A 25,016-nucleotide genomic window follows, 5' to 3' on the forward strand; every position below is an offset into this window, starting at 1 on the left:
AATAATTTAATTATATAAATACATGTATTACATTTTAAATAAATAAATAATAATACAAATATTTTTTATAATTTTAGAGAAGTTACAATAACACATTTTTGTGGAAACTATGGTTATTGTGATAAATGTTTTAAGTGTAATGCATTTATTTTATATTGTGTCATTTCTATAAACATTGCTTTGACGGCTTTGTAAACGTAAGCATCAATTAAACATACTCTTTATTATAAAAAAAAAAATAGCATACACTAGAATTGAACTAGGATACATATACAACTAGTCCTACTTGACAGTACTGTACGTGACAATTTCAAGAGACGCTCTGGCCCTTTAAACCGATTACCCACAACACACTGCTCCTCTGTACATCACACATTGTCAGAGAGAAAAGTCAAGATGGAGAACGGTAATGTTAATGGAGAGGAAGATGAAGAGTATAAGGTCTTCCTCACTCTACACAGTCCTGCATTAAAGGCAGCGAGAATCCCTCCGCTTTACTGGAAGAGTCTGCATTTAAAACTTGCAAATGAGGTAGAAATGCAGCCATCATCATCGCTGTTGTGGCTATCTGTGATAGTTTGACAGTACCTGTATCTGCATGTAACTCAACTTTAGTGAGTTTAGTAAATTATTTTGATTTGACTGTGCATGTTGTCAACAAAATATTATTTACCTAAGCCACTCTTTAAAATATACAAAATATAAAAACAAGTTGCAATTATTTTAAAGTCAGAAAGTTTACGACGCTTTTTATCTCAAACATTTCACAGAAAGAAATATTATGAAACTATGTACTGTATATCCGCTTCTGCGGCTTTTGAAAAACAGAGGTAAGGATTTTTAGTTATCGTTTATTTTGATTTCAGACCAGACGGTGGCGACAAATTAGAGTTTTTTTTATGTTACGAGTCATTCGTGCTGTGTTCCAAATGACACACTAAGCACTATGCCATTACAATAAGCACTATGCACTCAGACATGTAGTGTAAGAATTTCAAAGTGTAGCAGCGTTCCAAATTGAATTATTATTTTTTTTACTGCACAAAAGCAGTCTTCATTTAACAGCTGATGTGACGTTTCAAGCACACGTGATGTGTTTGTTGGGTTAGCCAACCTCAGTTCAACACTTGTAACTCAAACAACGTTTTAAAACGTTAAAAGCACCTGTCTAATATTGTGTAGGTCCCCTTTATGTCGCCAAATCAGCGCCAATAGGTTTCTGAGATGATATTCTTCACACCACAATTGTACAGAGCAATTATTTGAGTTACAGTAGATTTTGTCAGTTCGAATCAGCCTGGCCATTCTCTGTTGGCCGCTCTCATCAACAAGGCGTTTACATCGGCAGAACTGCCGCTCACTGAATGTGTTTTGTACCATTCGGAGTAATTTCTAGAGACTGTTGTGAGTGAAATTCTCAGGAGATCAGCAGTTACAGAAATACTCAAACAAGCCCATCTGGCACCAACAATCATGCCACGGTTGAAATCACAGAGATCACATTTTTTCCCCCATTCTGATGGTTGATGTGAACATCTACTTATACGTATCTGCATGATTTTATGTACTGCACTGCTACCTCACGATTCACCACTATTTACAATTGCTTTGTCAGACCAGCAAGGCAGCCTGGTAACTGGCAATTCCAGTAGGCACTGCAAGCCGCGAGCACTGAGGTCATGAAGTATAGGTATACATACGTAGATTTGGCTGGTTCGAATACGTGAACCGCTGCGCCATGATGGAATGGTCATTGAGAGCTGTTTGAATGTAAGTGAATGGCGAAGAAGCCTCAGATCGCTGCCTAAACTGCTTTTGGGTGGAAACAGTTCAATATTCCACACTCCGTTTTGGAGGATGAAAGTACATTTTCTGGGTACTCGTTGTACAGTTCTTTTTGTTGCATTTTCAGTGTTAATGTACTACTCATACTACTTAAACTACAAAATTACGAAGATTAGTGCAGAAGTGTGTGGTTTGGATGCATCTTATTGACTCAACTGATTTGTTCTAAACAGAGTCATACACCACCGAAACAATAGATTGAACAAGAACGATTTGTTCATTTAAAACATTTGTTTAAAAACATGATTAGTTTACGAACAAAACACTATTAGTTTAAGACTACTGATATATTTGGGCCTATGCCACCTGGCCTCTAGTGGTTTACATTAAATCTCAGACTCCAGACCTAGACTATCAATCAAGGTTTAAGATGCTATGTCTAGAATTACCCCCCTCATATTTCTTGGGAGCCCCAAGTCTAATGCATAACAATGCAACAGCACTGATAGAAGAACTAAACTTTTTTTTAATTTATTTTTAATTTTTTATGATTCCGCCATACAATATCAGTTTTGCTTGATGTTTTGGTATCTAATGCAATTACATTTTTAAGTGGCTCAAATAATTATTGGGCCATTGTATGTAAGCTAACTAAGTATTATCAACCAAATTAATTTATTTTCTTTTCCTTTAAGGTATTTGATGCTGGTGAGGTGTTTGGGATCATGCATGTGGAAAAAGAGGGAGAGCAGGATGAGGAGGATGAACAGAGAACCAATACTGGAGATGAGATTTCTTATAAAGTGATCGTCACTACAGAAAGTGGCCTGCAGGCTGCTGATCCCACCAGGTGAGGACAGCAGTGAGTCAGTTTGCTGGCAGGCATATGTGCGAGTTGCTTTTGACTGTTTTCCAGGGAGAATGAATCTAGGCCATCCTAATAGTTGAGCAGATATTTTTAAGGAATACTCCCACAGAAAGACATGAAAGGAATAGTTGCCCCAAAAATGAAAATTCTATCTTTATATACTCACTCTCATGTTGTTCCAGACCATATGACTTTCTTCTGTGGAACACAGTGGAGATGATTTAAAAACATGCCACTACCATAGTACATGTCCAAAAACATGTTTTTATTTTGTTCTACTAATTGTAGATTTCTGTCATGAAGGCTATTGAGCAAACTGATTTTGTAATACATTTTGAAAATATTTTATTTTTCTCTCTCTCTTTTCATTTGAAGTGTATTTCTTGTAGATCACGCCTGGACGTACAGAGCAGAAAGTGCCCGACAGCAGCTGTTGGATAATCCCGGGCTGTTGATCCGGATGGCCAGTCTGATGGGTCTGCCGTTCCATGGAGAGGCCCCTGATCCAGACATCGTGGAGCTGGTTCTAGACAACATGTGGAAATACAACCAAACCTATCAACTTTCCCAAGGGGTAAGAGAAGGGGACAATTCTATTAAATGGATAGTTCAGCTAAAATGATGAGGTCTGCTATAATTTACTCACCCTCATGTTATTCCAAACCTGTATGACTTTCTATGTTCCGTGTAACACAAAACGAGATGTTAGGTAGTATGGTGGTCTCTGTCATTTTTCTTTCATGCAATGAAACTGAATGGTGACTGAGGTGGTCATTCTGCCTAACATCTTTTGTGTCTTATGGATGGAAGTCATACAGGTTTGGAACAACATTAGGTAGGAGTTAAAAGAGACATTATTATATTTTTTTTGGGGGGTGAACTTTTCCTTTAATCTACCAATCTACTTGTGAGACACTATGTTGCTGCTGAATTTTGATTTGACATTGATGATGATGATGTATGTATGTTGCAGTCTGCAGAAGAGAAAGTGCCTGTGTGGTACATTATGGATGAATTTGGTTCTCGGGTCCAACACTCCTCCCAGCCCACCTGCTGTATGGCTCCTCTGTTCTATGCACCTCAACAGATTGCTTACTCTGTGCTGTGGCCACTGCAAGACCTTGAGAATGGAGGTATAAACACACACAGGAAAAAACACATTTAGCTTTTTGATTTACATCAGGTGTCAGGTGATTTACATCAGGTGTCATCAACACCTGATGTAAAGTCCGTGGGGGTTGGGGGTTGGGGGTTATCCTTTGATCTCAACTAATTTTTGTGAAAAAATAGGTTAAACGTACAATATAAAGTTAACTTTAACCAAAGCTAAAGTTCAGATGACTGATTTATTGTCTCTCCCATATTAAAAGGTAATTAGTAAAACGTAAATATAATTTACAAGTATGTGACTATTTACATCAATAATGATTGATGATGCATGTAGAATACACAGAGCTCTAAGTTAGGTAGGTACAAAAAGTAAAAAGAATTGAAATATACACCGATTGTCGTGGAATATCGCGATGAATCTCTCTAAGTTGTAAGAAAACTCTCAGAGTCTTGAGTTCCAGATGCCAAAGTTGTAGTTTATTGAAGACCAACAAACATGAGTTCAGCCAGCTGCCTGTCCTGACATTATCCTCCTAAGTTCTCAGTTATATACCTTTTTTTATCTTTTACCCACTATCTCTGACCAATGGGATTATTGCCCTTGTCTCTTTCCCTCGCCACCAATATGTTTTAATTCTCACTTTAGGTAATTATTGGTGGAAAATTCCCCATCTCTCTATTTTTTAAAAAAAGACAAAGACATACATTATGCATAAAAGAACATATGTCAGCAAAAACATACATATCCTAGTTACATACATATCTACTTAAATGCATTAGTACATGGGATTTTTCACACAACAAGAGACTCTTTCACACACATCATTCTCCTAGTAATGCCATCAACTTTTACATACATCAGCACTTTTCACTTGGGGTGACCTTGTTTGAGCATGTACTGCAACATTAACACATTATCAAACATAAAAGAGAATACAAGAGATATTATGTCAAACATACATTATCAAACATACATTATCTTACTCATAAAGGATTTTTCTACCATACGATCAGCCACAACATTAAAGCCACCTGCCTAATATTGTATAGATCCCCCTTGTGCTGCCAAAACAGCGGCAATGGCATTCTGAAATTATATTCTTCTCACCACAATTGTACAGAGCAGTTATCTTGAGTTACTGTAGACTTTCAGTTTGAAACAGTCTGGCCATTCTCTGTTGACCCTGTCTTATCAACAAGGCGTTTCCATCCACAGAACAGCCACTCACTGGATGTTTTTTGTTTTTGGTGCCATTCAGAGTAAATTCTAGAGACTGTTGTGTGTGAAAATCACAGGAGATCAGCAGTTACAGAAATACACAAACCAGCCCATCTGCCACCAACAATCATGCCACGGTCAAAATCACTGAGATCTTATTTGTCCTAATTCTGATGGTTGATGTGAAAATTAATTGAAAAATTAATTAATTGTTCTGTCTTTTCTGAGCGCTGAAGCAAACAAAATTATTAATTTGAACTTTATCATTGACTCTTATTCATTTTATCTGACTCCAATTTTATATTAATCTGACTCAAATCTAAATTAGAGGTTCAATTCAAATTGAAGATCTAATTGATTTCTGATAATTCTTTTAATTTAATATTTTATGTTATTGATTACTCTGAATTGTTCTAACATTCATTATGCTTTCATTCGGGTCCTGATTGTCGCTCAAAGTCATATGCCGGCCAATTAAGTACATCGATCTCACAGACACAAAATTGTCAGCGGTTGCAGGGTTTACTAATATCATCTCGTTCGGCCGACCTACTGCTTGCTCATATGGCTATGATGGTGATAAGCAGTGACTGGTAGTCTTATGTGGCTTTCTCCTATTCATAAACTCCAGTAATGGTCATTATTCTTGACATAAGTTTGTGGTAACAAAAGGCTTCCCTCAAATCTACCGGTGATAAATGATTTCAGAGGAATTCAGAATAAATAAAGTAATTATTATTTGCCAGGTAGGATTTAAAACGTAAGTTACAAAAATCAATCAAAGCCAACTTCACACATGATCAGAATAAACAAACATTCCTAAAAATAAGACCAGTCAAAAAAACATACCAATTGTGCGGGATATGACTATAGACTCCCTGATTTCTTTGGCATCTCTTCTTAAATTCCAAACAATTCTATTGCTATTTCAGATGTGTGTGTTTGAAGTTATTCAGGATTTGGTTTACAATTTAGGGGTTTGAAGGTAGACATTTGAAACTTGTGATTGAGTAGGTCGTTTGATGTTTACAAAGAATGCATCTAATCTGCATACAGCATCTGGTCTCTGTGAGAGATCTGGGAGGGGCATGTCCTGATAGAATGCAGTATTTTACTAAGTTCTTAAATCTTACTTGTGATTTGACTTTGCTGAAAGGGAATGAGACTGTTTTACCAGTTTTACTGAGACCTCTTTAATGATGCCAAACATGAATGATCAGAAAAACTTTTACATTACAGAACAGGATAAGTCATAACTTAGTTTTAGGTGACTCTGTGACCTGAGGTGAGAAAGGGGGCAGGTGTGGGTGAAATTAGCATTTTATGGTCCTTAATCAGTAGGGTGTGTTGTCTTAGGTGGAGATGCATTTCTGTGTGAGTTTTATGACGTTGGCTCTCACAGAGCCTTTTGGCTGTAGACAACCTTTTGGCAGCCTTACCAAATGTTAATAAAAAAATATATATTTAAAAAAAAAAAATCATATTGTATTAGTGTTTATTAAAAACGAGGAATAAAAGCATATTCTTTGTGTACATATTATAATGTATCGTAACATGAATATCAATAGCTGTAAAAGTATATCATTAATTCTACATGTGTTATGGACGTGGGATTGATTAGTTTGCAATCTCTTCTGTTGTACTTGCAAAACAAACAGTCTCAGACAGCTTGCCTATGGAATAATCATAGACCATTCATAGCAAGCATTATGCAAAGCAAAAATGGCACGAGCTGGCGGAAAATCCATTCTAATTGTCTTGGCTGCAATGCAACTCTTGTGAGACTGGAGTGCACAGGTTTTTATGAATTCATCAGGTAACAACATTTTGTTTAGAAGTTACCAGGCTGCTATAATGAGCACCTGTGAGGAAGAACTAGTCAAAAACTATTTGTTTTTTTTATTAGATTTGCCAAAGCTTTCAAAGTTTATAGCATTGAATCTTTGAAATAAATTTTACTGTTTCAAACAGATTGTGATGAAGTGATTATTTGAATAAGCTAACACTTATGTTGCATGTCATACCACAGTAATTCATAAACATTTTTAAACCGATATGTTTTACTTCTAGACAGTGTTGTAGAAATGTTAGTTGGTCAGTAATAGTCATTGCAAAGGAATGCCACATGGTCTTCTCATCTGGAGAGGGAGAGGAGGATGAAAAATGTATGTCTGAACCGAGACCGTATTTACGACTGAAAAGCAGAACCGAGACTCTTCGGGAAAGGCTGAGTGGGGTCCTCTGCCCTCTTCAGGTCAGAGGTCATTTAGTACAGGGGGTATGTATGGGCTAGTTAGTAGTAAATCAGGGCTAGTAGCCTAGTCCCTGTATCTAAGGAATGTAGTGGGTGGAAGATCTGCTTCTGTTAGAGACCTTGGGGAAAGAGGTATAAAAAGAGCCCAGCCCTTCCTGATTCGTCTCACTCATGGCACAGAATAATTCCTGTGTAATGACTGGGTCCTTCTTGCAAGAATAAATTCTTTTAAAAGACTGTTTGATTCAGAGTGTCTCTTACGCAGTGATAATGGTTGGTTAATAATTTTTTGCCACAACAACAGACACCGATCAGTGTGTGTGCAGCACCTAAGTCAAACACACCTATTATAAAATCAATTACAGTTGAAGTCAGAAGTTTACATACACCTTGACATACACTCGCTGTCTTATGTCAGTTAGGATCACTAATTTATTTTAAGAATGTGAAATGTTGGGGGGCCTGGTTAGCTCAGCAATTAAAGATGCTGACTACCACAACTGGAGTTGCAAGTTCAATCCAGGGCCTGCTGAGTGACTCCAATCAGGCTTCCTAAGCAACCAAATCAGGCTTCCTAAGCAACCAATTGGCCCGGTTGTAGAGTAGTGGGTAGAGTCACGTTGGGTTAACCTCCTCGTGGTTGCTATAATGTGGTTCTCGCTCTCTGTGGGCTTCGTGGTGAGTTGTGCGTGGATGCCGCAGAGAATAGCGTGAGCCTCCACACGCACTAGGTCTCCGGTAATGCGCTCAACAAGCCACGTGATAAGATGCGCAGATTGACGACCTCAGACGTGGAGTCAACTGAGATTCGTCCTCCACCACCTGGAAATGTCAGAAGAATAGTAGAGCGAATTATTTATTTCATCACATATCGAGTGGATCAGAAGTTTACATACAATTTGTTAGTATTTGGTTGGCATGCCTTTAAATTGTTTTACTTAACATTTTTGGTAGCCTTCCACAAGCTTCTCACAATAAGATGCTGGAATTTTGGCCTGGTGTAACAGAGCTGGTGTAACTGAGTCAGGTTTGTAGGCCTCTTTGTTCGCAGATGCTTTTTCAGTTCTGTCCACAAATTGTCTATCAGATTGAGGTCAGGGCTTTATGATGGCCACTCTAATACCTTGACTTTGTTGTCCTTAAGCCATTTTGCCACAACTTTGGAGGTATACTTTGGGTCATTGTCCATTTGGAAGACTTCCTGGCTGATGTCTTGACATGTTGCTTCAATATATCCATATAATTTTCCTTCCTCATGATGCCATCTATTTTGTAAAGTGCACCAGTCCCTCCTGCAGCAAAGCTCCCCCACGACATGATGCTTCCCACCCCCCATGCTTCACGATCGGGATGGTGTTCTTCAGCTTGCAAGCCTCACCCTTTTTCCTCATAACATAACAATGGTCATTGTGGCCAAACATTTACATTTTTGTTTCATCAGACCAGAGGACATATTTCCCCATGTACACTTGCAATCTGTAGTCTGGGTTTTTTATGGCTGTTTTGGAGCAGTGGCTTCTTCCTTGCTGAGCAGCCTTTCGGGTTATGTCGATATAGGACTTGTTTTACTGTGGAAATAGATACTTGTCTACCTGTTTCCTCCAGCATCTTCACAATTTCCTTTGCTGTTGTTCTGGGATTGATTTGCACTTTTCGCATCAAACTACATTCATCTCTTGGAGATGCAGTCTTATTTATCAGTGTAAATCTTGCAATTTATTTTTATATTATTGTTATAAAAATGTTTATACTATATACTAAGTAATGTGTAATCACAATCATACATTAATTCTTGAGTGAATATACTGTGTGTTTTTCTGTGTTTCTCTCTGGGTGCATGACTAAAACTCACACTCCTGCACCTGTGGAGACATAGTGGCCTTGTACCACTCCCACGTGTATTTTCTTATCTAACAAAAGGCTGGGGGAGGTTGGAGCTGGGATGGCTGGCCCCAGAGATAAACCAATTATTAGTTAAAGTCTGTTACCAGGAATGCTGAATGATGAAATCCAGCTGCCTTCTAGGGCCCGTATAAGCTAGAGAATTTGGAGGTTCATTGTTCACCACCAGTTGGAGTTAGAGTCTCCGTATGGTTTTGAGTCCACCTGGCAAGTGTGTTCATTAAATACTTATTAGAAAGGTTTTTGTTAAATTACCCTTTTGTTAAATTATTATGAGTTTGAAGAAGGTTTATTGTTGTGTTTGGATAAGTAAAATGTATAGAGTCTGTAACTATACGATCTGAAGTTGGAGAGTTCAGAAACCGAACTCTGCAACTCTGTTTCATTTTATTTTGAGCAAACTCTGTCAATGGCGAAAAATCTTCGACAATTTACCTATACGGGAAGAAACACGGCTAACAGCAAACAAGCTAGCATGACTGATGCTAAGGCTGAACTTCTTACCTCTATGAAGGAAGGCATTACTCAGGTCAGAACTGAAAGACGTCCTTGCAAGTGAATTTGAGGCCGTTAAAAGTGAAATACTGAAGTTGTCAATAGTATTTCACTGCTAAGCTCTGACCTGGACTCGGTGAAAACTACAGTCGCTGACATGGAACACAGTCTGAACACATGTTCGGATGATGTAGCGTGTCTTCAGACTACAGTTAGCAAACTTCAAGTAGAAGTCTCAGATCTACTGAATAAGTGTCTCGATATGGAAGGGAGAATGAGGAGGTCGAATATCCGAATATTGAATGTGCCGGAGGATGCTGGGTCAGGTTCGCCATCTTTTGTCACCAAGCTGCTTAAAGAAGTGTTTGCTATGGATAAAGATGTGATGGTAGACAGATCGCACCGAACTCCTCAACTGGAGAAAGCTAAGGGGAAGCCTCGAGCCATTATCGCGAAGCTACACTATCATCAGGACTGCGTGGAGGTGCTACGCCGTGCGAGGCAAGCGGGTGGCGCTTTGAAATACGGAGAACTGTCCATCTCAATATTTCCAGATTATCCCCCCGCCGTGGCACGCGCAAGATCTGCATTTAACGAAGTTAAACAACTACTGAAAGACCGGTCAGATGTTCGCTATGGAGTCATTCACAGAGCAACCTGTTGGAACTGGAGTTCCCCAATACAAGCACTAATGTGCGGATACCACTGTAAGGGGTTTAGGGTTCACCTTGTTCTGATAATAGGTGATTTGGGGTGGGAGGTAATCGCACTAGGGTTCTCTTTAAGGGTTTTGTTTCGTTTTTTGGAGGATATATTCTTGATATGTTTATTAAAGCTAGAGTCCATTAATAATTTTGAACAAAATAGAAAATGGTTAATGCAAAGATGTTGACAGAAGATATAGGATGCCCTGTAAATTTTGTGAGCTGGAATGTTAAATCTTTAAATCATCCCGTGAAACGTAAAAAAGTATTATCACATCTTAACCAATTTAATGTGGGAATAGCATTTCTCCAGGAAACGCATTTGCGAACATCTGATCATTCTAGACTAAGGGGAGGGTGGATAGGCCAACTATATCACTCTGATTTTCATAGTAAATCTAGGGGTGCAGCCATCTTAATCCATAAGAACATTCCATTTACAATGTCGAAAGTAGAGGCAGATAGATCTGGCAGATATGTTATAGTCACAGGTAGATTATATGAAACTCCAGTTATTCTAGCTAATGTATATGCACCCACTTGGGATGACCATGCTTTTTTCTCCAATTTCTTTTCCTGTCTACCAGATATGGACACACATTACCTTATTTTGGCAGGAGATATGAATTGTGCTCTTTCCAGTTTGGATCGTAGCTCTCTTAGAGTCATATCTCCAACCAAGTCTGCCCAGACTGTTGAACTATTTCTCCGCTCGTACGGAGTTACAGATGTTTGGCGTTTCAACACGTTTTTCTTTTCACACGTTCATAAGACATATTCACGAATAGACTATTTTTTCATCGATAACCGCTTCCTTCCTATTGTCAGTAAATGTGAATATAATGCTATAGTTATCTCGGACCACGCTCCAATGTTGATGACACTACAGATACCTGTCTCACAAGTCACATACCGCCCATGGCGCCTAAATAGTTTATGGCTTGCTGATGAATGTTTTGTTCAATTTATCTCATCTGAAATAGTCACATTTTTGGAACACAATCAAACACCAGGCATGTCGTTCTCAACAATATGGGAATCCATGAAAGCGTATTTAAGGGGACAAATGATCTCATATTGTGCCCAAAAGAAAAAGAGAGAAATGGCACGGCTCAAGACACTAACTGGTGATATATTACATATAGACACAACACTTGCGCAAGCCCCATCATCAGATTTATATAAGCAAAGATTGATACTACAGACAGAATTCAATCTCCTTTCAACCAAACATATATCAAACCTCCTCAATAGGACACAGCACAGAACTTATGAACATGGAGAGAAGATAGGCAGAATCCTTGCACACCAACTGCGCCGGAAAGCTGCAGCTCAGTCTATATCTGAAATAACAGATGAGTTCGGCACCAAACATATAAATCACTCTAAAATTAACCAGATATTTCATCAGTTTTATTCAAAACTATACACTTCAGAGTCACATAAAGATGAATACCTGTTCAAGTCTTTTTTTGATAATTTAGAAATCCCCTTAGTAGGTGACCGAATGGCTTCTGAACTGGAAAGAGCATTCACAGAGGAAGAATTTCATTCTGCTGTTAAATCTATGCAAAATGGTAAATGCCCAGGACCAGATGGATTTCCTAGTGAATTCTTTAAAAAATTCGCTAGAGAATTAGCCCCTCTGTTGCTCTCTACATATAAAGAATCATTTACATCTAGCTCACTCCCTCCTACTATGCGTCAGGCTGTTATATCCCTTATTCTTAAAAAAGAGAAAAACCCAGTAGAATGCGGCTCATATCGTCCCATTTCTCTGTTAAATGTTGACAGTAAAATACTTGCTAAAATGCTAGCCCTACGACTGGAAAAAGTACTTCCTTCATTGATCTCAGATGATCAGACAGGATTTATTAAACATAGACAAATATCTTCTAATATATGTAGATTACTTAATGTTCTTTATGATCCCACTCCACCCAAGGGCAAAGAGGTATTAATATCACTAGATGCAGAAAAAGCCTTTGATAGGGTGGAGTGGGATTACCTATTTTATACATTGAAATGCTTTGGTTTTGGACAAAAATTTATACATTGGATTGAGACACTTTATTCTCTACCTATGGCAGCTGTTCGGACTAATAACAACTTGTCGGTTTTTTTGATCTACAGCGTGGAACTAGACAGGGCTGTCCCTTGTCACCCCTTCTATTCGCCCTAACAATAGAACCACTAGCTATAGCACTGCGTAACAGCGCTGATATTAAGGGCATAATGAGAGGAGGGGCTGAGCATAAAGTGTCGTTATATGCTGATGACATGTTGGTATATATGACTGACCCTGTGACCTGTTTGCCAAAGATGTTTGATTTGTTAAATTCCTTTGGCAAGATATCAGGATATAAAATCAATGTGCAGAAAAGTGAGCTTATGTGTATAGACCCTAATTATCAGCTCACTACAATTCAGTCCCTTCAAGTTAAATTATGCACTAACAAATTTAAATATTTAGGTATTTGGATAACCCGTAAGTTTAAAGATCTTTATGAAGCCAATTTCCCTCCACTTTTAAATTGTTTAAAAAAGACTTAGATCACTGGAATCTCCTTCCCTTGTCGCTAGGGGGGAGAATAAATGTTATCAAAATGAATATTATGCCCCGATTTTTGTTTCTTTTCCAGTGTATCCCCATCTTCTTAACAAAATCTTTTTTCATAAATATAGATAAACTTTTGTTCGGTTTTATTTGGAATGGCAAAAAAACGCGTATACGTAGGGAAATTCTGCAACGTCACCGATTACATGGTGGGCTTTCCCTACCCAATTTTCAGTACTACTATTGGTCTGCCAACATTAAAAACATAATGCACTGGATTCATTTTTCTAGAGTTGAAGACCCAGGTCCCAAGTGGCTAGAGCTTGAATGTGCATCCTGCACACAAACATCTTTACATGCACTAGCCTGCTCTAAAATACCCTTTCCAGAATCCATATCAACATACTGCATAAATCCAGTGGTGAGGCACTCCCTCAAGATATGGATGCAGTTCAGACGGGCTTTTTCTCTAACTGAGATGTCCATGGATGCCCCTTTGGTGGGAAACAACATGTTTGCTCCCTCCATAACTGATGATGCTTTTAAAACATGGACTGAAAGGGGATTGAAAACAGTCAAAGACGTATATATGGGTGGCACCTTTGCAAGTTTTGAACATTTAAGAACACATTTTGACATTCCTAATTCACATTTTTTTAGATATTTACAACTTCGCAGTTTTGTTTCCGCAAATGTTCCATCTTTTCTTTTGATATCACCAGATTCCCTTTTAGACAAAATACTTAAGATGCCCCTTTGGCCTGGGGAGATTGTCGGTAGGTTATACTCTATACTCAGCATGGATAATTTGAAACCATTAACAACATTAAAACATCAGTGGGAGGAAGAACTGGATACAGAGATATCAGATGAGCTATGGCAGGCCGTTCTCAATAACATACACTCATCTTCTATCTGCCTACGACACATCATTATCCAGTTTAAAGTTTTCATCGTTTACATTGGTCAAAAGCAAAGTTGGCTAGAATTGCACCAGATATTGACCCAGAGTGTGATTGGTGTAATATAGAGCCAGGCACTTTGTCACATATGTTCTGGAGCTGTCCCAAACTGTTTGAGTTTTGGGAGTTGATTTTTGCTTTTCTTTCTAGAGTATTGCATACTCATATTGACCCGTCACCGATCATTGCCATCTTTGGAGTAGTACCACAAGAACTTGGTATAGGCAAATGGGATAAAACAGTGATAGCATTTGTAACTCTCTTGGCCAGACGCAAGGACAAGTCTCCACCTGTATTTAAACATTGGATTAACGATGTTATGCACTATTTAACACTTGAGCAAATTCGTTATAATTTGCAGGGTAATAACATTAAATTCAGTAATATCTGGCAACCTGTTCTTACATTAATTGAACAAATGGACTCTAATGACATTGTATGATTTATTTATTTATTTATTTATTTATTTATTTATTTTTTGCCTTTACACCAGTGGTGCGATGTGGGTGGGTGGGTTCTGGGTTGCTAAGTGTTTGTTGTTTGTTGTATGTTAAAATACAATAAAAAGACTTTGATCAAAAAAAAAAAAGAATTTACGCCCAACAAGTTTACTGAACATTTACCCGTTATCTCACCTACATGTGTTAAAACCACATCCTGCCCCTGGCCTCTCAATGGCCTCTCAGAAGACCTATTCTCTTCTATGTCCAAAGGTTACAGGAACAGGCACAGGCTTAGTTTCAATCCCTGCTTAACCCCCTTTAATGCCTATGCAGAAAGAACAAAGGAAACAATAACATTTCAGTTGGCAGAGCAAGCTTGCATTATGCTTTCAGCAATGCGAGCTTCTTCTGCAAGATTGACATTTCACAATTAGGACATGTAAATTGTTTTTCCCTTATAAACTCCTTTGCGGTACACAACAATCGTTTATTAAGCTTTTCCATCTGTTTGATGGTTTTTGTCATCTGACCGATGAGATCTTTTCTCTGCATTATCAATTGCTTCTTCTTTCTTCTTCTTCTCTTTTTTTCTGGCTTTATGCAGTTTTCTGGCGTGGTCCTTTTGGAGTCGGTCCACTAAAAGATCGTCCATAAATATTTCAATTTTATCAGTCTGATCAGTCTGTTTTGAGATACATAACTCATCAAGAAAAGGTAATGTGAGGCATTTATCAGAAGATTTCATAGTCTCAGTGCCATGCGACACTACACATCTTCTCCAATTTTACGTCTTAATCCACCACTCTTTTTTTTTTTTCCTCTTCAGGAATGTCATTCAAACGTAATTGTGGATTTTTTTTTCTTTTGGTCTTGGAGCAAATGAGTAAGTGAAAAATAACATTTGCTGAGATGGAGTGGTGGTGGTGTAGTGGTCTAAGCACATAACTGGTAATCTGGTAATCAGTAAGACACTGGTTCGAGCCCCACAGCCACCACCATTGTGTCCTTGAGCAAGGCACTTAACTCCAGGTTGCTCCCTGTAATAATTGCACTGTAAGTCGCTTTGGATAAAAGCGTCTGCCAAATGCATAAATATAAATATAAATATATAAATATAAATATATATATATATATAAATATCTCCCATTCACTCCTATTCACAGCTGCAGAGTGTGAAAAGGTCTATTAATGGTCTGTTTACAATACCTAGCTAGAATAAACATGCAAGAGGATTTGTTTTATGCCCTTAGACTTGACCACAGTTTTTGCACTCGATAGGTCAGAATAGCCTGACCCAGCTCGACACCTTGAGTTATTGCATACCATCATACTGAACTGTGCACCAACAAAGTGGGCTAAAGCACACCACTGCATTGCTAAGCACAAGGTTGTTGGTTCGATCCCCACAGCCATCACCATTGTGTCCTTGAGCAAGGCACTTAACTCCAGGTTGCTCTGGGGGATTGTCCCTGTAGTAAGGGCACTGTAATTAGCTTTGGATAAAAGTGTCTGCCAAATGCATAAATATAAATGTAAGTGCTTTTAGCACATACATGGGGGGTATAAAACCCTTTAGGCCCTTTTCCACCGACAGTCTCAGTACTTTTCCTTTAGTAACTTTCTAGATGAGAACTTACGAGGAACGGAACAACCGTGGAGACTTTTCCTCTTTTGCATTCCTACTCCAAAAAGTACCCTCATAGTGATGTCATCTATCGACCATTTTTATTTTGACGTTATTTGCACACACTTCAATAGCAACAACATTTACATTTACATTTATGCATTTGGCAGACGCTTTTATCCAAAGCGACTTACAGTGCACTTATTACAGGGACAATCCCCCCGGAGCAACCTGGAGTGGGATTGCTGTGGGGTTAGAACCTGTGACCTTCTGATTAACAGCCCTGTGCTTTAGCCACTACGCCACCACCACTCCAACACCGGTGGAGGATGCCCCGGCATGGGAGTTACACTTTTCTTAGGTTACAGTTTAAACTGGGCATAAGAGCTGGCCATGTGGAGCTCCGTGCCGCTTTACCCAAAGTGAGAATTGAGGAGGTGGTCAGACTACCATGCAGCACATGCTGAGCTCAGCGGACAACATGTTAAAAGCACTACATACCTATTTATCAACACAATCTTTTACAATAAAGGCTTTATGACTCAACATAAACTACTGTACTGAAATACTCAGTGTTTGACTTAAAAAAATAAAATAAAAAAAATGTCTTGATGCAAGTTACGTGCACACAGTATGTCCCTTATGTTAACTAGATTTCATGACAATTTGGTGTATAATTAACCTGCTCTTGATAAACATCTGATTATTTATATCTGTCATCCCCGGAAAAAAATCTATGAACTAAAGAAATGAACAGAAATTACTAGTCCCTGGGAAAGTATCTAAAACAGGCTTTAGTACTTGCAGGGGAAAAGGGCCATTTGGGTGATATACAAACCTCTCTGCATCTGACTCCATCTTTGAGGCCTGAACTCTACTCATTTCATAGTTTAACTTGGTTCATTAGACAAGACAGTACTATGTACGATTAGTTTCACTCAAAGACTTAGTCCTTTGATATATCTTTAGATGTATTTCCTCAACATTTATAAGCAAACATTCATTTCTGTAATTTTTCTTTAGTTCATTATTAATTTTATAAAATTTTTATTTCTATGAATTTTACAAAATTAAAGTTTATTTCGTCTACAAATCATCTGAGTTATTGAAGTTATTTTACATCTGCTGGATCAGCCTGCACCATTCTAGAAACATCCAAATATAGTGTTTAAAAAAATAATATTTTGAATTATTGCATTCACGTAGTTGAACAGTCAAGTTGGTCAGCCGATAAGTGTGTGAATCATAAATCAAGAGGCTATTCTCCTTTTATAGTATGGAGCTCAGTTCATCTGGCTTAATCACAAAAATCTCAAAACTCCAAATAATCCCTGCAATGGCATCATTAGACAGAAAAAAAACAGAGTGGCTATCTTTCCCTCAAGGTTGGAAAACATGAAGACGGAACAGAACGTCCAAACACAGCAAAGTTAGGATGAAATATACTTTTAGTTATAAATATTAAGAATGCATTTGTTTCAGTAAATACATTTATGACCTATAAATTAAATGCACAAACTCTTGCTTTAATCCAAATTTTATTGATGAATAAAAGGAATATTCATGGATCAAAACAAGTTAAGCTCAATCGGCAGCATTTGTGGCAGTGCTGATTACCACAAAAATACATTTTGACTTGTCCCCCTAATCTAAGTTACAGTGAGGAATTTACAATGGAAGTGAATGGGGCCAATTGTTGGAGGGTTTAAAATCCTAATTATTCATCATTCATTCATCATTCATAATTATTAAGTTTTAAAAATTGAAAATAACTTTACACAGAAAAGGTTAGTTAGTGATTTAATAACACTAAATTCATGTTAACACGCATATTGTTTATGTCTTGTGGCTATACTTTTAAAATTGTATTTTAACATTTACAGATTGGCCCCATTCACTTCCATTGTAAATTCCATTGTCACTGTAACTTAGATTTTTTTGTTTGTTTGTTTTAAGAAAACTAGGGGCAATTCAAAATGAATTGTTGTAACCAGTATTATGCCACAAATGCTGTCGATTAAGCTTAACTTGTATTGAACCCGGAATATTTCTTTAACTACAACTCGCATGCACATGCATTCTCTGGGAGCCGAACTAAATGAGCAAGCAGTGTTACTGCATTCCTTACATGGGTCTGACCCTCATTCACCCCTCAGAGATCAAAAACACATATATGTGTAACATTCATAATTATAAACGTAACCTGAAATGCACATAGCAATTTATTTATTTCTATTTTAATTTTATTTCTTTATCTTTCACCCTGTATTTGTTTGACATTTAACTCTATATGTATGTGTGCTTAGCTAACCACAGAAGCACACCACATGCTCGAAGAGTGCATGACCTTTCGTAGCTGCTGTTAGTTCCTCTTATCTCGATTCCTCTTTTGAAATGTTCTGTGCTCCAACGAGCACCTACTCAATTTCGTGAGTTATAGAAGTAACAAATATCTAGGACTGACTTAAATGGTTTTCTTCCTGTTCTATTCTGGTATAAACAGTTTCTTCTCCTTGACCATGTGAGCCTTGCTGTCACTAGTATTGGATGTTCTTTGTTCTATGAAAGGTATAAATACTATGCTTTCTGTAATAAACTTTGAGCAGATTGAATATAGACAACCTGTGTGTTGTTATTGTTTCTTCTCCCTTCCGGAAGACTTCAGAGGCACAGACTCACGGCTGTAACCTGACCGGCCATATGAGACCTAAATTAGAGGGACCAGGGAATTTTGGGACCACTGTGATATTCCAAATATTCCTTACACTCCCCAATTTGGAATGCCCAATTCCCTCGTGGTGGCGGAGGACGAATCTCGGTTGCCTCCGAGACCGTCAATTCACGCATCTTATAACATGGCTTGGTGAGCATGTTAGCGCGTGTGGAGGCTTCGCTATTCCCCACGGCATCAATGCACAACTCGCCATGCGCCCCACCGAGAGCGAGAACCACACATTATAGCGACCACAAGGAGGTTACCCCCATGTGACTACCCTCCCTTGCAACCGGGCCAATTTGGTTACTTAGGAGACCTGTCTGGAGTCACTCAGCACACCCTGGATTTAAACTCACAACTCTAGGGGTTGTAGTCAGCATCAATACTTGCCATGTTACCCATGCCCCTTGAAAGAGGACTTTGATTACCTTTTGATTATAACAATTGCTAGTGAATGAATTCAGCTCGACCAAAGACACAGGGCTGAACCCACCCCTGTACTAGTCTGGTGGAAGTTCAAGAACAGCTAAAATAACATTTTAGAATCTGTGAAATTGTTGTAAAAGTCGTTTCGATCTTCTCTCTTTATCAATTTAAATAAGAAAACAGCCAGTGATGACATCGGTCAGGATCTTTCCTTTTTGAGTGTAAAGGATTTGGAGACCCTTTGGACTACATAACCCTGTTTCCTCTGAAATTAACTTTGCAAAATTAGGTTTCTTGTAATGTTGGTTTGTGGTTTTATTTAAGTTGATCTGTTTGATGTAATGAGTTTTAACATCTCCATCAGATGAAGTCACACGTGATTATGCATATGGAGAAACAAACTCTCTTGTGAGGAGATGCCGCCTGTTACCATGGATATCTGATGACCTTGAGGCCGTGAGCGAGGACATCCAGGAACCATCTGACCTTTACTATGAAGTGAGTTTAATCCCATTTTAAATGTGTTTGTGTCATCTGTGCTGTTTTGGAATAGTTTTTCCATGTAAACGTGGTAGACGGACCTCTCTGACCATCGACACCTTTGCGTTTAAAACGCGTGTCAAGTTCAAAGAAATCTGTGATTGAGACCAAGGCGGTAACGAGGAGAATCACACCGTAGAGAAGGAATGGCGTTCCAAAAAGATGTTTACTTTGTCCATGAGGTCCAAATAAATAGTGTTAAAAGCTAATAAATACAAGGTAATTTAAAAACAGTCTAAAAACTAGAACTGCTGGGTACTAAAGCAGTACCAACTCCCCTCCTTCAAAAATGAAGGCCGGAGTCCTACGCACTCAAGCAGTGCAGACAACCTTGTTTCTCCAAACACAATCAATCCATCATCCATATTTTTTCCTCTCCCCTAGTGGCGGCTGGTTTAAATACACAATTTTCCTGCCTAAATTAAAATGAACCCTCACCTCGCCATTCTTAAATATAAAATCTTTGAATAAATACATAAGAATGAGTTAAAATGAGAGTTAATAACTACATCAAGGATTTCAATAAATAGGATGGATAAAAACATTCGCACAATTAAACCCCAATACATATCGCAAAATGTGGAGTAAAACTATAAATATAGCGCTTCACTTTTTCCACATTTTGTTTTGTTACAGCCTTATTCCAAAATGGATTAAATTCATTATTTTCCTCAAAATGCTACAAACAATACCCCATAATGACAATGTGAAAGAAATGAATACTTTCCTGATGCACTGTAAGTCCATGGAACAGTAAAATTCTGCGATTGAGACCGATTCACAGGCTCTCCATTACAAACTTGAACTTTAAAAAGGCATCTCAAGACGTATTCTGTTCTATTGGTTGTGCTCATTTGTATGTGAACGGCCCCTAAATGTTTCTATCAGGGTGTTATTTGTGGACATCATATTTCTCCTGGAGGCAGCTTAGATGTTGAATAAAAACCTAAAAATCTATTTTCTGTTTGCATCTTTGCACTTTTCTAGACCATTCTAGAGGAGAACAAGGAGACGCTTCCTTTGGACATCCAGCCTTACTGTGTACCAGATTGTAAAGTTATGAAGTAAGTACTGTAATGGCCTTTTATTTTCAGATGTGTTGGATTGTGACTCCAAACCTCACCAAACACTCGTGAAGCAGTTAATCAAGGTGTTCAAGATTACTTGAGGTGGTTGGAAATTAAATTTGCTCTACTTGGCCTTCCCGGAACAGAATTTACAGACTGTTCTTGTCGTGGAAAATCTTTGAAGAATCCCTCTAAGATGCAAGAAAACTCTGAGTCCAGGGTTCCAGATGCCAAAGTTAAAATGTATTGTGTCACCAACAAACTTGAGAAAGGTCAGCTGTCCATTCTGAATACACAATTCCAAGTTCTCATATATATACATTTTAGTTATCTTTCTTGGACCATTAATCTCTCAAGTCCACTATCTCTGACCAATCGGCCCACAGACAGTGTCCTTCCACTTGCCACCATTATCTTTCAGGCCTTCTACTTTTTAACTATTGGTGAAAAGTCCCTCACCTGTCTATTTAAAAAAAAAAAAGGATATATTTCCTCCTTTGCATATACAGTTCATTACTTTCCATTGATTTATATGTAGTCTTAATGGTGACCCCGATACACATATACATACAGTATAATAACATCATATTGGTTACCTTTTGTTTGTTTACACATAATATTGATTAATACTTTTTAGAAAATACAACATATTCTGTGCTATTCTCTTACATTTAATTATCTTTGCAACCATATGTACCCTCAGTATATCCTCTCCTCTCAGCTAAAACCTCTAACCACAGCAGTTTCTCAACCCCCCTAAACAAACAACTTTATCTATTTTGTAGACTAGGGGTGCAACGGTAGAGATTTTCACAGTATGATAACCCTCGCCGTATTAAGGTGCATTGCTAATATATTAAGTTTTAATATTTTAAATGTATTTGTATATATATTTACTAAAAAGGCATGTTCCTAGCTGCAATTTAATTGTATGCCATATTATAAAACATCATTTCAGAATTATTTTAAGATTAATGAAACTGAATTTAGCCAAAAAATAAAAGTAATGATTACTGCCCAGGTTAATAGTTCAGATATGCATTTTTTTCAGTCATTGGTTGCTTTTGTAATTTAGTTTAATTCTAAACAATACCTACTTAAATATTAATGATTATTCATTTGTAGTTTATGTATTTTCTACAATACTGTCAATTTTTTGCTACAGTCTCACTGTCCGTTTACTGTATGCACTTTGTAAATTCTATTTAGTACTTTACAAATAAACATTATTATTATTAGTATTAATAATAAACACACTGTAGGCTTACTGTTGCACTACAAATAAATGCATGAACAAATAGTCGGCCCTTCGTAACATTGTCGTAACTGAGAATCTGAGTTTGTACTCCCTTAAATACATATCACTTGCCAAGGTGTGGCTAATACACCCCATACATTTTGTTCTGTGTCTTCAGTCTGTTATTTTTAAGAAGGGAACATCTGGAACCTCTTTAAGGGGCCTTATCCTATATGTATTCTCTAGTGTCAATACATGAGACTCAAGTTTACCATATGCGAGTACCCTATGTGATCACATTGCATTTTGAGGGGCCTCATTTTCACAGGCCTCTACACACACACACACACCGTAAAATACATGCTTGACCATCAGAATAACTGTTGAATAAAATGTCTGTATTTTCATTGATTATACTTGATTTATTTATATTTAACTTGATAAAAATATTCCACAGATACAGGAAATGTCAGATTTTTCAAGTGTTCCTTTGTTACGAAATAAATTAAACAAAGGTACGTTTTTAGCTGCTATTTGCAGAATACTGATATCTCTTATCAGTATTCTGCAAATAGCAGCTAAAAACGTACCTTTGTTTAATTCATTTAGTAACACAGGAACACTTAAAAAAATCAGACATTTCCTGTATTAGTCATGATGTCTCATGACTAATTTTGAGTCTAGAAAATTGGTTATTGTCTAGAATAAAAGAGTCATAGAACTGGTGTTGTGTTGTTCATTGTAATTCGGGAGGATCCATGTTTAACTCTGTTAATTTTATTGCCCATCACCTCTGCCCTTTAAGCGGTGGTAATACTCTTTAGAAGATCGGTCCTCCAGTCATGCAAACAATGTATCAGTCATGAGTGTTTCGGTCAAGTCTCTCTTTTTTCATTTTATTGGCCAGATGCCTTTCATTTAGTTTAGCTGAGCCATGCCAGACTTTAAGGAGCCATTTTGTCAGTACTTAGTTTTATGGCTCCAGTGCTCTAGGCCATCTTGGTGAAATCCTGTTTTAATTCTTTTAATTTCCTTATGCTCATTGAATTTTGTAATTCCTCTCAATGTAACATCGGACCATTTGTGGCGCACTAAGCCTGGTTGCAGACCCCGCATCTTATGGTGAGAATGGACCGATATACCTGGGGCCACCACCCTTGGGTTGCAGTATCCCTTCCATTTTCCAGTCTACTTGGAACATAGTCCTGGCAATGGTACCACATACCCAATATTGACAATTAGCCATATACAGCTTTTTAAATGGGCATTTATGATTAGTATTGTCTGTCACGGTTCAAGCAATTGAGGTTTGTTTTCCCATTGCTACCGGCCATAACATCAATTTAGGAGTAGCATTCGGACATTCCTACCATAATTGTGTTCAAACTTTGGTTATTGCATATATATCCCCACATAGTTTGTTGGTCTTCATTGTAAAATGTTGTGTGGTTTCACATCCGTCCCCTGCATTTACGTACCTATAATGTCCGGCAGGGCTGTAGAATTAGTTCTCATTAACTGACCACTGCTAGTAATGTGGAACCATGCACCATGCACATCTTAAAATGTTTTATCAGATGTTTGCACACAAATTAGAATGTGATTCTTTCCAGATTCAATGTTTTTAGATGGACATCTTGGAGATGTACCTGTGCTATCAGGGTATGTGGTTGCTAAAGTGGTCTTAGTGGTTCCAGGGGCATTACGAAGTAGTTTCTTACTGGCCTAATTCAAGCTTCTTGGCCTAACCACCCCCCCACCCCCTTCACTTTTATTAAATGTGTGTCAATGCACTTGTCTGTCTGACTTTCTGATTAGATTTCTATTCTTGCGTGCTCAAATTTAGGGTTTATACTGAGATGAAGCAAGTTTTAGATCATCTTAAACACCCACGTTTCCAGTTCACTGATAACAAAGAAGAGGCTGACATCATCTGGACCTACTCCCATATTCGAGATTATAGGTAGGCATGTTTATAAACACACAGAAACTTTCACCCCCTAAATCTAACTAACTGTGCACAACCGGGCCAATTTGGTTGCTTAGGAGACCTGGCTGGATTCACTCAGCACGCCCTGGATTCGAACCTCCGACTCCAGGGGTGGTAGTCAGTCTCAATACTTTCTGAGCTATTCACTAATTAAGGTCTAAAAATATACAGTATCACATATATAACTGGATGTTGGTGAATTGATGGTGTATTAAACAATGTAAATGTTTGCACAATGAATTAAATGGAGCAATGGTAGTTGTGGGGTAATCAGTACCAGTGGCGCAACTAATAGTGATTGTAATTTAAAACTGTAGCTTTGCTACAAAATATAGCAAATATATATATACTATATGATATACTATAACAAATACAAATATTTTCCCTACAAAATTCTGAATCTAAAACATTTTCCTGGTTTTATGAAAATGTGAATAACTTGCAGCAAAAAGTACTTTTGGCATTTAATATTTATTTATATTTTTTCTATTATTATTTGTCTTAACATTTTTGTTTGAAATATAAATCTTTCATGTGTTCCTAATTGAATAACTTACGTGGTGCAAGTTGTGTCACTGCATCACTTTTTGTCTTGTCTACAGTGTTGGCAAAACCACCCCTACAAACACATTGTAATTTGTTTTGTTAATTGATTTGTCGTTAGGAATCTTAGTGAGGAAAAATCTCATCTCTTGCTCAACCAGTTCCCTTGTGAAACAGTGCTGACCACTAAAGACTGTCTGGCGTCTGTGGCACGGAGAGCGAGGGAAGGTCAGGAGCCCCCGTGGCTCCCCAGGACCTTTAATCTTCAAACAGAGCTGCCGCAGTTTATAAAACATTACATACAGAGGCAGGAGAGGTGAGCTTTCTAAAATACCTGTCAACCAGCGGGACTGTTACACGGACACGTATTAGTCTATCTACTACAACGATCCACAAATAAAAACCTCATATAAAGAATTCTGAAATAAACAATTCACAAATAATGTCCAGATATTGCAACCTTGAAACCTTTTCGATTTTACCATCCTCAAGTGGTCCTGTTTCCCAACATATTATGTTGTGGATTGTAAATGACTTACAATTTATAATGTATAACTGCTCTTAGCTGTTTCTG

The 25,016-nt window shown here is 37.8% G+C and overlaps 1 protein-coding gene across 1 annotated transcript in view; it reads left to right on the forward strand.

Moving 5' to 3' along the window:
* The first annotated feature begins 375 nt into the window (after positions 1-375).
* ttll12 (tubulin tyrosine ligase-like family, member 12) overlaps positions 376-25,016 on the forward strand; it is a 36,304-nt gene continuing 11,663 nt past the window's right edge. Inside the window, exons 1-8 of the mRNA XM_052119000.1 lie at positions 376-531; positions 2,481-2,635; positions 3,029-3,227; positions 3,627-3,786; positions 19,430-19,563; positions 20,593-20,669; positions 23,756-23,872; positions 24,564-24,758. Of these exons, the coding sequence (XP_051974960.1) occupies positions 397-531; positions 2,481-2,635; positions 3,029-3,227; positions 3,627-3,786; positions 19,430-19,563; positions 20,593-20,669; positions 23,756-23,872; positions 24,564-24,758 (1,172 nt within the window). The 5' untranslated portion in view covers positions 376-396. The remainder of the gene's footprint in view (positions 532-2,480; positions 2,636-3,028; positions 3,228-3,626; positions 3,787-19,429; positions 19,564-20,592; positions 20,670-23,755; positions 23,873-24,563; positions 24,759-25,016) is intronic.

This window comes from Xyrauchen texanus, chromosome 45 (assembly GCF_025860055.1).
Source record: "Xyrauchen texanus isolate HMW12.3.18 chromosome 45, RBS_HiC_50CHRs, whole genome shotgun sequence".
NCBI lineage: Eukaryota > Metazoa > Chordata > Actinopteri > Cypriniformes > Catostomidae > Xyrauchen > Xyrauchen texanus.